At 32.9% G+C, this 14,026-nt stretch overlaps 3 protein-coding genes across 3 annotated transcripts; 2 read left to right on the top strand and 1 right to left on the bottom strand.

Moving 5' to 3' along the window:
• The first annotated feature begins 1,897 nt into the window (after positions 1 to 1,897).
• On the top strand, positions 1,898 to 3,968 carry LOC125832629 (pentatricopeptide repeat-containing protein At1g80880, mitochondrial). The gene is made up of 2 exons (XM_049511826.1): positions 1,898 to 2,518; positions 2,828 to 3,968. The coding sequence occupies exons 1-2, from the start codon at positions 1,929 to 1,931 to the stop codon at positions 3,864 to 3,866; spliced, it is 1,629 nt and encodes a 542-aa protein (XP_049367783.1). The 5' UTR covers positions 1,898 to 1,928; the 3' UTR covers positions 3,867 to 3,968.
• Positions 3,969 to 4,407: 439 nt separating this feature from the next.
• On the top strand, positions 4,408 to 5,647 carry LOC125832628 (lamin-like protein). The gene is made up of 2 exons (XM_049511825.1): positions 4,408 to 5,098; positions 5,199 to 5,647. The coding sequence occupies exons 1-2, from the start codon at positions 4,942 to 4,944 to the stop codon at positions 5,549 to 5,551; spliced, it is 510 nt and encodes a 169-aa protein (XP_049367782.1). The 5' UTR covers positions 4,408 to 4,941; the 3' UTR covers positions 5,552 to 5,647.
• Positions 5,648 to 9,024: 3,377 nt separating this feature from the next.
• LOC125832458 (putative receptor-like protein kinase At1g80870) lies at positions 9,025 to 11,165 on the bottom strand. The gene has a single exon (XM_049511609.1). The coding sequence runs from the start codon at positions 11,134 to 11,136 to the stop codon at positions 9,025 to 9,027; it is 2,112 nt and encodes a 703-aa protein (XP_049367566.1). The 5' UTR covers positions 11,137 to 11,165.
• Positions 11,166 to 14,026: the final 2,861 nt, after the last annotated feature.

Genomic DNA, 14,026 nt, shown 5'->3' with positions numbered 1-14,026 from the left:
ACGTGTTGACTTGCTCGTGGTGCAAACAACGCTTCATTTTATTTTTCGTTCCCTTTATTATTATTGTCCAGTGGAGTAGTATATTGGTGTAATTTTCCTATATAGTCATTTATTTATGTTTAAGAAATTATCTAATAATATCACTTACATTTGTTAATATCACCAAATTTTATATATTTTCCTTAAAATATACTTGACAAGAAAAAATATTATTCTCTCTCCTATGAGATGCCATGTCACATTATTCATTTTTTAATTTTAAAAATTAATTTTTTAATATAACTCATATGTTATATTCAGTAAAAGAAATAGAAAAATAATTCTTGATTATTTATTATTTTTAGTTTTTTACTTTAGCACATTAAGAGATAGACATTTTTTTTTACCCTCCCTAGGAGTTCCCATCCCTTTTGTTCCCTTGGTGACTTGACTTCGCAACCTTCGGGTTGGAAGTGAGGGGTTGCTTTCCATCCGAGCAACTCCCTCTTGTCAATATTTTTTATTCTATTATTACATTTAACATTAATTATTTTTCTAAAATCATTTCTCAATTCATTCATTCGTTAATTTCTTAAAGAATATGCAAAGTGCACACTTTTAATGAATGTCATATAATATTATTCTTTTTTTAATAATCTTTTTTAATTTTTTTTTATATTGGAAAATTTAGTTTCTAGTCCTTCCGTCCATCTTTACATCTTTATTTGTTTATTATTAATTTGACATATCTCTTAAGGAATAATAAAGATAATTTTACTATATGAATCTTTGAAAATAATAAATTTTATATTTAAAAAATGCATTGGAAAATGACTATAATTAATAATAACAATGAATTGGGAATTAGGTAATAAATTATCACTTGATTTTCTAAAATAAATAAGTAACAAATGAATAATTATTTATAATGTATGAATAAACAAAAATGGACAGAGGGAATAGTTGCTAGAAAAAAATACATAAAAATAGTTAGTTGATATAATACTTTTGATTTTTTATGAGTACGTGAAAATTATCTTCTAACATCACTTTTTTTTAATTCACTTTTACTTGTTTTTAATGTTCACCTTGCACATTCTATAAGAACTTCATAATAACCAAAAATAAATATGAGTTTATTTTAAAATGTTCACTTTGCGTTATGTAATTATTATTTTTACCGAGTCTATCATCTGGTTAATTTAAAAAGTTTTTTTTAATTATTAGTAAAAAGGGAATAATATGTCATGGCATTCATTAGGAGAGAGAAAGATATTTTTTTGTGTCAAGTATACTTTGAGGAAAATATGAAAAGTTGGGTGATTCTATAGTCGTAAAACAAACAAAAATGATATTATTAGATAATTTCCCAAACATGAGTGATTATTAGGGAAATTACTCAGTATATTGACAAGTTTTGTGCAACACTAATTGGGTATATGATTTTTTTTCCGAAAATCTTAATTACTCAGTTGAGTGAGAATAATTTTTTTTTAGGATATGACCTAGTGGTTAATTAAATGATATGAATATGTAAAGTTATATAATATACCTAAGCTAATAGAATATAGTCGATAAAATAATTGAAGTGAATACAAGTTGATCTCTACATTATTATTATAGTCTAAAAACAACAACAAATACTAAACTGCATTAAAGTGTTTTACCTTTTAAATCACATGCCAAGGCTTTTATCTACATTTTTTTTTTCTCCTATTTTTCTTCTCAACATTTTTCCTTTTTCCCCTTGCAAAACCTGAAAAGGTCATTCAAAAAGTCAAACAGTAATCCATGGGCCTAATCAAATTGGTTTTGGGCTGACAACAATGGCATCCAATTTGTAAAGTTCAGTGGTTTATGTAGACTTGAGCTGACGGAGGCTTGTTTGCGCCACTACTTCGCAGAAGGAACATGGAGATTTCTTTCTCCCCTGTAAACTGATAAAAATAATGCGGTTGCTCTCTCTTGCACGAAGGCTCTACAGTGCTCGTCCCATCGCTTTTAAGCATATAATCGGCTATCAGCATCCTTCATTGTTTTCCGCCCAGCCGGAAATAAGGTGTCATTTCTTTGGGGCATTTCGTCAACCATCTGTCAGGCACTGTTCTACTATACCACCCAAGCTCCGTTTCTTTAGCTCCGGCAATTCCACTAGCTACGAAATCATCAACTTCGATAAGTGTGTGGATACATTGCGTGAAAAGTATCATGTTGGTGTTAACGAATTTGTTGGGATTGTACAAAAGGCCAGTGATTTTGGTTCTGGAGATGAAGCCATTTCGTTTCTTGATGAATGTGGGGTTGAACCGAACCAAGAATTGGTATTTTTGGTGATTTGGGAGTTGAGAGATCAGTGGAAGTTAGCTTATTTGCTATTCAAATGGGGTGAGAAATGCAAATGCATTGGCGAAAATACATGGTGTTTGATGATATGGATTCTGGGCAACCATAGTAAATTCAGTACTGCTTGGTCTTTGATCCGAGATCTTCTTCAGATGTCAACAGATATTCAAGAAGCTGTCCTCATCATGATTGATAGGTAAAAAAAAAAACTAACGCATACTACTGATTGAAATTTGAACTAATTAATTTTATTGCAGAGTAACCTTTGTAACATGATTTTCTATAATTTTTTGAGTGTTGATGTACATAATTGCTGAGAAGCCATTATTAGCCATGCCATTGAATAATCATCATTTGGTAGATATCAGTAGTCTCACCGAAAAATATTACTCTATAAGTTGTTTCATAGTTTCAGTTTGCATAGTGAATGCTCTGGTATAGTTTGACTAAGATGATAAATTGCTTGAGATGTTGTTTGACATTGTAATTTGTGATATTCCAACAGATATGCTGCTGCCAATAATGCTGGTAAAGCTATACAGACATTCCAGATTTTGGAGAAATTTAGTATGTCTCCTGATCAGAGAACATTATTGACGCTCTTGAATATTCTCTGTAAGCATGGTTTTATTGAAGAGGCTGAAGAATTCATGCTTATCAATAAGAAGCTATTCCCCTTGGAAATTGATGGCTTTAATATTATTCTCAATGGATGGTGTAATATAGTGGTTGATATATTTGAAGCCAAAAGAGTATGGCGAGAAATGTCCAAGTGTTGTATTGAACCAAATGGTACTTCATATTCCCACATGATTTCCTGCTTCTCCAAGGTTAGAAATTTGTTTGATTCACTAAGACTTTATGATGAAATGCAGAAACGGGGTTGGGTTCCAGGTCTGGAGGTGTATAATTCTTTGGTATATGTACTGACTTGTGAGAATTGTGTGAAGGAAGCTCTTAAGATTATTGACAAAGTGAAACATATGGGCCTGCGTCCTGATTCTAGTACATACAACTTGATGATATGTCCTCTATGTGAATCATCTAAGTTGGATGAGGCGAGAAGTATATTAGCTCTGATGGAGGAAGACAATATTAGTCCAACTATTGAAACGTACCATGCATTTCTTGCAAGTGCTAGTCTAGAAGGAACTGTTGAAGTTCTTAACACTATGAGAAAAGCTGGAGTTGGTCCAAACGGGGAGACCTTTCTGTTAATTCTTGATAGGTTTATGAAGTTGAAGCAGCCTGAAACTGCATTGACGATATGGCTGGAGATGAAGCAGTATGAGGTAGTTCCCGAGTCTGCACATTATTCTCTTTTGGTGGGAGGACTTCTTGAGTGCAGGTTATATTCCAAGGCTAGAGAGTTATATGCAGAGATGAAATCCAATGGAATTGATGACCCAGGTCTCCGAAAATTCTTACAGCCAACTGGCCCAAGAGGACAAGGAGGTGTGTCAAATCCCGAACATACTAAAAAGGGGAAACTGGTGAAACATGGGACACACAAGGTGATCAGAAATGAAAAACATACAAGGTAATAAAATGACGGTTAAAGGATTGTAGCTCATCCGAGCCTGAAGGATACCTTCAGGTGTTACACATAAACCTGTAACAGATGCTGGATACAAAGATTTGTCATGCTTGGCAATGATCTTGGTTGCTTCTAAAGAGACCTGATTACAAGCCCAATTCGCCAAACTAATCTCTAGATGGTTCATATAGCTGCCCTGAGTGTCCTAGTAGGGATGTGTTATGGAGGACATGCAGTACTAGTTACATGTGATCTGCCAAATCAGAAGTGTTCCAAGACCATCTTTCCATTGCCAAAATCTATTACATTGTCAATCTTGGCATTGGGTTGCCCTTCATGGGTCATCAACATCCGAGATGACATCCATGCCCCTCATAAACCTTGATCTCGTTTCAGTAACTGATGCCAGCACTGGGACCACGTCTTTGGTTAGTGGGTCTTTGTATAATCTGTGATAGGAGGTCATATTGGTGTAGATAAAGATGGGGTGAATAACTGAGCTTGCTGAAAGTAGGTATATTATTATCTATCCCTGCAACGTGATTAAAAGTGATTTTGTCCCATCATTCTCACTAAATGTGATAATGTCCCTCTCTCCAGCTTGCATTATTCAAATGCCATTATATTTTTACTATATTCTACATGATTCCAAATGTTTTGGTGGTCTCCAGAGTCTTTAACAAAATATTTTTTATAGTACCACTTTTGGAAAGAAAATCAAATATATACTAGAATATACAATCATAATTTTATAGAACAAGTTGAACAATTATTATTTTATTCCCATAAAAATAACAGAGAGTTCCTTTTTTGATATACTTTAGTATTTTGTCTTGATTTCTTCTCTCATGTTACTTCCTCGAGCCAAAGATCTATTGAAAACATTCTCTCTACGCACTATCCTCACCAAACCCCATTTGCGGGAATAGGGAATGCATAGATAACGGTCATCTATTTGCTTTGGATCCATAAAAAATAGTGGGGTTGGGCCAAGTACAGTCATAAAGTAGGGACTTCCTCAGCTGTCTCTGCTTCTTCAACCAATCACGTCCAGCTCAGAGCCTATCAACATCTCTCTCAACATGGATCTCTCTGTTCTCTTCTTCCTTCTCCTCGCCGCCGTCGCCACTACCGTCAACGCTACCGACCACATCGTCGGAGCTAACAAAGGATGGAACCCAGGCATCAACTATACCCTTTGGGCCAACAGCCAAACCTTCTATGCTGGTGACTACATCTGTACGTATCACATTGCAAGCAGTTTACAAGTACTGTACATATTTCGCTCTTTGTTAATAGTATTTCTCTAATTTTTCTAACGCTATATATAACATCGCAGCGTTTAGGTACCAGAAGTCGCAGTACAATGTGTTTTTAGTGAATCAGACTGGATATGATAACTGTACAATAGAAGGTGCATTAGGGAATTGGACCAGCGGAAAAGACTTCATTATGCTGAACGATACCCAGAGGTATTACTTCATTTGTGGAACCGGCGGTTGCCTTAACGGCATGAAAGTTTCGGTGGTCGTTCATCCTCTTGCGTCTCCTCCGATGTCAGCCGTACCCGCTGAGCATTCCTCTAAAAAGTCTTCTGCCCCGGCGGCGGCGGCGGCGCGTGGTTTTGTGTCACTACTGGCTACGAGCTTCGCTTTTTTTGGATTGATATTATGCGGTTCAGTTTGGATCTAGCAAGTTTTGAGCCTTTTTGTTTGAGATTGTTAGCTCCATTGAATTCTGAAACTACCACAACCATAAAGTATCAAGTGTGTATCTGCCATTTTGATTTTTTTATTTTTAATTATGTCAATTATTCATTCACCTGTTGTTCTTCAATTTAAAGGGAGTTTTGTTCTTGTTAATTTTCTCTTAAAAATTGTTTCTTTGAAAGACAGAAACAAAGAGAGTGCATGATAGATATAATAAAGATTTCGTTCAGATCTCACATAGTATAATTAAAGAAAAATGGTATATAATAACAAACTATTAATTCAAATTAAATGTTATAAACATAGTTTGATTTAATTATATCTCATAACAAACTGTTGCTATTTCGCCTCTCTCCTGGTGAATCTCACTCACCACTCTCGTTCTCTCCCTCGCCTCTCTCGCTTTTTATACAAACACAAATGTCTAAAATGTGTTTGTGTTTGTATAAAGCGAGAAAAAATTGAATATATACATATTTTCGTTTCCCTCTCTCCCCTCTCATAGATCTCGCTCGCTAGTCTCTCTCTTGCCTCTCTCGCTTATACAAACAGAAATGTATTTATGCGTTTCTGTTTGTATAAAGCGAGAGAAAATTGTATATACACATGTAAATACATATATCTTTGTCCTATACACTTATAATTATACAATACAAATATTTTCCTGCCTAGTTCTCTTTTGCCTTTCTCTCTTTCTCGCTTTATACAAACACAGATTATACAATTGATCTTTTGTATATGTTTACCGAAATAGAAACACATTATATACAACTGCTTTCTTTTGTATATGTATAGCGAAATATACATATTTATGTTTGCTATAGAGTGCAATTATGCAAACTATAGTTATATCATACAAATATGTTTTTTGTGTTTGATATATGTGAAAGTTGCTCTATAATTAAACCTTTTCTTTGTAAGTTTCTCTATTAAATTGTAGTACCAAGAAAATTGTCCAATGTCTCCTTTTTAGCTAACCATTTATGATTTCTACCTATTTTTAAAGTTGTAGTTATTGGAAAAATAAGGGAGGAAATTACATGGTATAGAATCAACCCTAATTGGGGAACAATAAATAAGAAGGTGAAGTATCAAATCCAAATTTGGGATAGAATAAATGAGGAAGAAGATTACAAGGTGATAAAAGATAAAAATTCAGACTATAGTTAATGAACTTTGAGGTTTCAATAACAATCATACTAGCTGATGCTGGCGATTCTAGTCAAGGCCCATATGAATGGGCCTAAAATCCTATTCCTTTGAGACCAGATACAGCCTACTCTTTCAGTTTTAGCTATGTGAAGAGCAATGTACATTCTTTTTGCACAAAAAGGTCAAAATATACTTTAACTATTCTAAATATGGTCATTTTTTTACCATCTTTTGACTCAAAAATGTTCATTAGTATTAGTCAATTAGTTTTTTTTTTTTTAGTCAATTAGCTAGAAAGTATCAATCTAGCTAAAAAATATCCCTTTTTACTAATGGTTGCTTGAAAATAAAGGAAAAATAGCTATTTGAAATGGACAATTTTGCCTTCCGTTTAAATTAAGAACAAGTGTTCTTGATTGTAAAAATTTAAACAAAAACTTATACTCCAAAAAAATGACCCAATTTTCTTTTTGGTCCGTTTAAAAAAAGAATGACATTTTCCTTCTTTGGCAACACTTTAACTTTAACTTTCTACGTGATATGTTTAATGACACAAGATTAAATGACATTTTGGTACATTTGACATTACTTTAATTTAGAATCATAAGATTAAAAAGTTTTCTTTCTTTTCTTAAACTCCGTTTCTAGTCAAACTAGGTCATTCTTTTTGAAACGGAGGGAGTATTAAAAATTATGAGATTACTTTGACTATCTTAAATTACAATTTTTTTATACGTTTCAAATTTTATGTAATATTAAATTAGTTACCAACATCAAATTTTCAATCACACATTTAAACTGTGGATACTTCTAATCCATTTGCAAACTATCCCAGACCTACCTTCGAATATAAACCATTAATGTGATAGCTACCCTACGTTGAACGAGTCTCAAGCCCCATACTTGTTTTTTTTTCTATTGAAATTTAAGAGAAAATGACCCGTATCCACTAGTAGAGTGTTTCAGCCAAGGGCGGAGTTTGTAAGGGTTTACGAATTTATCTGAATCACTTTCGATGAAAAATTATATTTTTTTATAACTGATTAAACTTATTTTTTAATGTATATATAGTAGATATTGAATTTTTTTCAACTCTTCGTGTATGTACTTTTTCATATTTTGAATTCTTTAATAAAGATCCTGTCATTCTGACCCACCACTAATTTTAGCTTGAAATAACTTTCTTGGGTGGCTTTCTTGAAAATCCACACGGCATTGGTATCCTATATTATGAGATTAACTAGACTAAAGGAATATCAAGAAATGATTAAGTAATATAATTAAGCAAATTATCATGTTGGAGATAAAAGAATTAAAAATGCTAATAGAATCTCAAGAAATCCTTTTACCAAGACAAAGTCCATCTATCAACTCTTGCTTCTACCAAACTATTCCACATTCAATTTAGGACTAAACAATTAAACTGCAATGTGCATACCAATATCACCAAAACAGATCTGCTAAAAAGATTTTAACTAACTAATTAATTAGATTTTCTTAAAATGTCCTAATCACGGTTTAATTTAAGCTAATACACGATATACTTAAGATGTCATTGGACATTCTTTTTCCAAGGATAACACATGTAATAGTCAACATTAAAATTTCACTGTCAATAATAAAAAAATATATCTAGCGAATATTGCTCACATCACCCTATACAAAGTCTAATAAATTTATTTAACTAATAAATAATAGTTTCTACAATTAATAATACATGATTATGTATAAATTTTATTTCTTTCGATTTAAAGAATCTATAGTCTTTCCTCCATTCACACTCCTCACACATTTTTATTTGTTCCGTGCATCTTGCTATTCTTGAGTATCAAAAACAACCTCTCTATGACTTCACGTAAAGGTAAAGATAAAATCTGTGTACATTCTATCCTTTTCACCCGGAAGGAAGACATGTATGGTGGTCCTGTCTGGTCCAGGCAAAACAAAATTGTACACCAAACAGGAAGTAATAGAAGAAATGCCTTAAATAGGTGAGATTTTTATGAAGTGTGGACCAAACTGTCATCATGAAAAAGTGATATTTATTTAAATTATAAGTCAAAGTAGAAGCTAATAATAATGTCTTCTGTTTTCCCTCCATTTACAAAATGAGATGTTTTCTACTAAAAGGAATTTGAAATTTTAGCAGTTATGTTATGTTAGAACAGTGTTGACTGTAGTTATTAATCATCAAGCAAAGATAATTTAATAAACATTCATCATATTTACATTAAAAAACAACTGATTCTCAACATACATTTGGAGAAAATTTCTTAACATGGACAAGTAATTTCGACAAGGAACCTATTCTGCGTAACTCTTATGGCGTCGCTTTGATCTGCTGAACGTTCTCGAAGGTGGGGAGGGAGAGAATTCGAAAGGGAGGGATGGTAACTCCATCTCACCTTTCAAAATCTTAACAATGTCACTAATGTCAGGCCGTAATTCAGGCATTTTTTGTAAGCAAGCAAGTGCCAAGTTAATGCAGAGACTTGCTTGTTCTTTGTTGTAGTCATCTTTTAGTCTTTCATCAACAAGTTCTAACACATTTCCAGCATGAGCTAGCTGTTTACACCAGCTTACCAGATTTGCTTTCTCGAGTTTCATTGGCGAATTAAGGACATGTAATGGCCTCCTACCAGAGACTATCACAAGGACAAGAACTCCAAAGCTGTATATATCAGCCTTTTCCATTAAGTAACCACACCCTCCATATTCTGGTGCAACATAGCACAATGTACCTCTCATGCTCGTCGTGCTGCTTAACTCTCGACTGTATAGATCACCGCTCCACATATCACTACCCATTGATCGCGTATGCTTTCTCTTCCAACCTTTCCTAAAACTGAATTCTGCGTCTGGATCATCTCCATTCTCATCCTGCATTCCGAATTTCCTCTTTCTCTTGAATCGAAAGCGTTTACCAATATCAAAATGTGGAATCTTGAACCGCTTCTTACAGAAACTTTCTAGTCTCTTGGCCTTCTTACTCTTCTTGCTTAGTTCATCAAGATGCTCCTCTTTCCACCACTCTTTCATTTTCCTAGGCTTCTTATTACACGTTATCTCCTTATCGGACTCTTTCTTGAGAGTTTCTGGCACTTGTTCTTGTAATGTGGTTTCTTGCACTTCCTCAGGTTTACTCAGTGGTGCTGAAATATCTAAACTGGTTTTCTGGGGTGAGCATTTCTTTTCTAAGTCCCACTCAGGATTAGTTGATGGGCAAATCTGGCTTCCAATCCACTCCTTTACATAATCTTTGCTACATAATTCACCACTACCATCCTGTTTCCACCACCAATCTTTACCCCATTGTTTGATATTTCTTGCTTTATCATCTCCACCACCCAAATCCAACTCTTTCCTATGATCAACACTACTAAGCTCCTCATCATAACTTGCTACACCATTTTCAACAATTGACACTTCCTTTCCCTTGGCAGTCCTAGTTGTGGCATTATTCTCATTAAAAAAACTCAAATTTTGAGTAACAGAATTAAAGCCAAAAGGTCTAATATTTTGGAAAATTTTACTGCCTTTGGAAGAAGAAGAAGCTTGTAAAGCCATAGCAAAATCTACCTCATCTTGACTCTCCATAGGTGTCCCAATTGGTGTTGGAGTCTCAGTGCCTGTAGTCATCCCCCCTAAATTCCCAGAAAGGTCTTGACTTTTCCACAACTCTTGACTCTTCCCCAATTCTTGACTAAACATATCAACACCAAATTCCTCCTCAAGTTTCAATCTTGACAACCCAAAATCAGAAAGCTTAGCCTTGTACTCTGAATCAAGAAGCACATTGCTAGGCTTAACATCCCCATGAATCACTGGTGGGTCACAATCAAGATGCAAAAATGCCAATGCTCTAGCAACATCAAGAATGACATCAAACCTTCTACCCCAATTCATACACAAACTTGACTCAGAAAAAAGGGATTCTTGCAAACTTCTATTAGGCATATACTCATACACAACAAGTCTTTTATTTCTCTCAACACAATAACCAAGAAGAGAAACTACAAGAGGAGATTTTATCCCACCAAGAATCTGAAGTTCATTCTGAAACTCCCTTTCATTCTGAAATGAACCAGAGTCCAATAACTTAACAGCAACCAATTTCCCATCTTTAAGAATCCCTTTGTATACAGTTCCAGATCCCCCTTTTCCAATAGAAGTGGAATCACTAAAACCTTCAGTTGCTGACTTCAACTCTTTGTAACTAAACCTATGAAGCTTAACAAGGGGTGTACTGGAATCATAAGGATTAGTACGAGAACGATGCACCAATGAATACCAAAGATAGTAAAGAAAATAAAGAATGGCAAACAAGATTATAAGTGAAGCTAAGATTGTAATGATGAGGAAAATTATGCCTGACATGGGTTTTGGATTTGAAGGAATTGGCTGTCTTGAAGTCATTGTATCTCAAACTTAAGATTCTTAACTCACTTGGGAGTTGGGGCAGAGAAAGTTGAGAACTTTGAGGTTTTCTAGAGGTTTTTGTTAAGTTCTTTAAAGGGGGAGGAATTGAAGGATTTTGCTTTACAGTTGGATAATCATTTGAGGATTAGTACAATGTCTTAAATGGTTCTTGATGGAATAGTGGTAGAAATAAACAGTTTTGAATTTTTGTTTGTTATACTAATAGTACTATTTTAATGATGTAAGTTAGAGTTGAAGTTTGAGGGATGATAATGATTAAAAAAGCAGAAGGGAATTAGTGAAAGTCTTTTTCCCTAGTTAAATACTGAAACAGTGGGGAGTTGGGGGGGTGGGGTAAGGGACCCAGAAGGCCAGAATTTGCTTTTGACTAAAACAAAGAAGAATTTGCAGTATCAATGGGAAAAAAAGTGATTGTGGTGTGTTGGAGTATAGTGCTCTGAGTGCAGGTTTTGTTTATTTTGGTTTGTAGGAAAATATGGCCTACTTGCCATCTGGATTCTGGGGAGAGCTAGTTTGATTATTTAATAGGATTTCATTTTTTAATTCTTAGCGGAGATACAAAGTATAAAGTGTTTCTTTTCATCTTTTTGAGTCTTGATGAATAGAGTTATCTGATACATGTTGTTGGTGGGAGGTGACAAGTAACTCATGAACTTAATCGAGGCGTGCGAAAGCTAGTCAGAACACCATGGTCATTAAAAAAAAGAGTGAAAGAACTTTTACATATCAATATATATTAATGTGAGCAACTACTATAGCATCAAAAGAACTTTCTATCAAGATATATATATCTATACTATTCTTGAGTTGTACTAATAGTTAGGTTTTTGTAGTTTCAAAATAAGGTCTTAAGTACTTTCTTAGTTGATTATAATAGGTCTTGTTTTATGTGGTAAAGACCTATTAAGCAATGAGTTTTTCACGCAAAAATACTTAGTGTTAATTTACATGCATATTCACAAAATCTGAATTTTTGAATACTTAGATCACAACTAAAATAACATTTAATGTATTAACACACATTATCACCTCATTGTTTAAGTTTAATAATCTCATTCACTATAACCAATTATCATTTAGATGATTTAATTAATAATGTTTTTCTCGCTTGCGTCCAGACAATACTTCCTCTAAGGAAATACTTATAAGAAATTGCTAATTTTCAATGGAGTCTATTGAAAATTGACATATGATCAGAAACGTTATTGATAAATTTCCAAAAAGAATGTTAAATTTTAGATGTATATATAATGTCTATCAGAAATTCACAATTTTAATTCAAAACTTAATTGGATTAATTTTAAGTGAATTAGGAGTATTAAAGAAATAGTAATGACAAAAGTTGAGGCTTTAAAGGTAGAGTTTTTTGAAGTAACACATAAATCTATAACTTTTAGAAAAGATAAAATCTTGACAAGAAATATGTCTCTATAGATGTTATGTTGTTGTTTATTATAAGGTGCTTTCCCACTAATAAAGTGAAACGACGACTTAAGATGATTGAGACAAGAATGGAAAAAAACAGCCAGTGTATGGTTATTATTATAAGATTGTAATATAATGTAGCAAAAACACCTTTTCAAGATTTTCAAAAGAGCAATTAATAAGTGATATTATTTCAACTTTCATTTCCTTTGGATGGAATTATTTAATACAAAAAAATATATGATATAAAGGGTTCTTTCTTGTATATACTACTATTAACTTTTAAATATAGAATTTTCTTTGCATATCTTTATGATTTTATCTTGATGAAAATCAGACACTTTTTATTATTTAGTACAAGCACAACTTCTTTTTTATGTATCTAAAAATACCACTATTCATGTCCAAACGCATAAAATATATTGGGAAGTCTAAGACATTGTCGATATATTCTGCCTTAAAGAAACTAAGAAGAATGCAATACTTTTTCTGTCCTTTTTTCAGTTGTCAAGGTTTCAGAAACTAGGAAAAATGCAACACTTTTTATGTTCTTTTTTAGTTGTTATGATTTATTTTTTTAAAGTCAAATGATATAAACTTTGATTAACATTTTAAGATATATTTTTCATTATATTGATATGAAAAAAATGACAATTTACAGTACTTTTCATATAGTTTTTGATGATCTAAATTTTTATTTCTAAAATATCAAATAAATCTAATTTGATATAGTTTTAAGAATTAGTCAAATTGTCTCTCGAAAAAACCCAACATTGAAAACTAAAAAAGAACGTAAAGAGTAACATATCCAGTGAAATCTCACAAGTAAGGTCTAGACATGATAAAATGTACAAAGACCTTTGCCTTACCTCATTAAGATCGATAAAAATGATTTATTTTCAAAAAACTCTCAAACTCATCCCTAAATAATACATGGGAAAAAGATAATCAGAATTAGGCTAAAAAAAATGAACATTGGATCCATGATTCATGAATATTGTAGTGAAAACATAAAAAGTAAAAGTAAAAAGAAACAAAACTATGATTTTTGGGGTGAAAAGAATAAAAAAGAAAAAGATGATGGGTCATAATTGGATATCCAAAAAGACAAACAAATGGATGCAAATGCTTTGTCTCCTTATCTTATTCCTTAATTTTGTCTATGCAATTGTGGACGTCTCTATCCAACTTTATATTGCTTTTTAAGCAAAGCAACTTTACTATACTATTAATTTATTGATTGACTTGATTAGTCACACTCTTTACTACTTGGTTAATTAAATTAATCCATTTATATTATGTTTTGTTTGTGCAAATGAAAAATTAGGTTGTAATAGGTAGTGGCCATGTGTAGCAAGGACTTATTTGGCTCTATTACTTCAATTGATGAAGACACACATGTAGATTGTAGCGGTAGGCAAAATGGCAAAATCCAACACAC

Source organism: Solanum verrucosum, unplaced genomic scaffold (assembly GCF_900185275.1).
Source record: "Solanum verrucosum unplaced genomic scaffold, falcon-dt-bn FXZP01000009.1, whole genome shotgun sequence".
NCBI lineage: Eukaryota > Viridiplantae > Streptophyta > Magnoliopsida > Solanales > Solanaceae > Solanum > Solanum verrucosum.
This window is presented reverse-complemented; position numbering and strand designations above follow the sequence as displayed.

Coding starts and splice junctions, on each gene's coding strand:
- LOC125832629 (XM_049511826.1), top strand. CDS start 1,929: ATGCGGTTGCTCTCTCTTGCACGAAGGCTCTACAGTGCTCGTCCCATC. Junction 2,519..2,827: donor GTCCTCATCATGATTGATAG/GTAAAAAAAAAA, acceptor ATATTCCAACAG/ATATGCTGCTGCCAATAATG.
- LOC125832458 (XM_049511609.1), bottom strand. CDS start 11,136: ATGACTTCAAGACAGCCAATTCCTTCAAATCCAAAACCCATGTCAGGC.
- LOC125832628 (XM_049511825.1), top strand. CDS start 4,942: ATGGATCTCTCTGTTCTCTTCTTCCTTCTCCTCGCCGCCGTCGCCACT. Junction 5,099..5,198: donor CTATGCTGGTGACTACATCT/GTACGTATCACA, acceptor ATAACATCGCAG/CGTTTAGGTACCAGAAGTCG.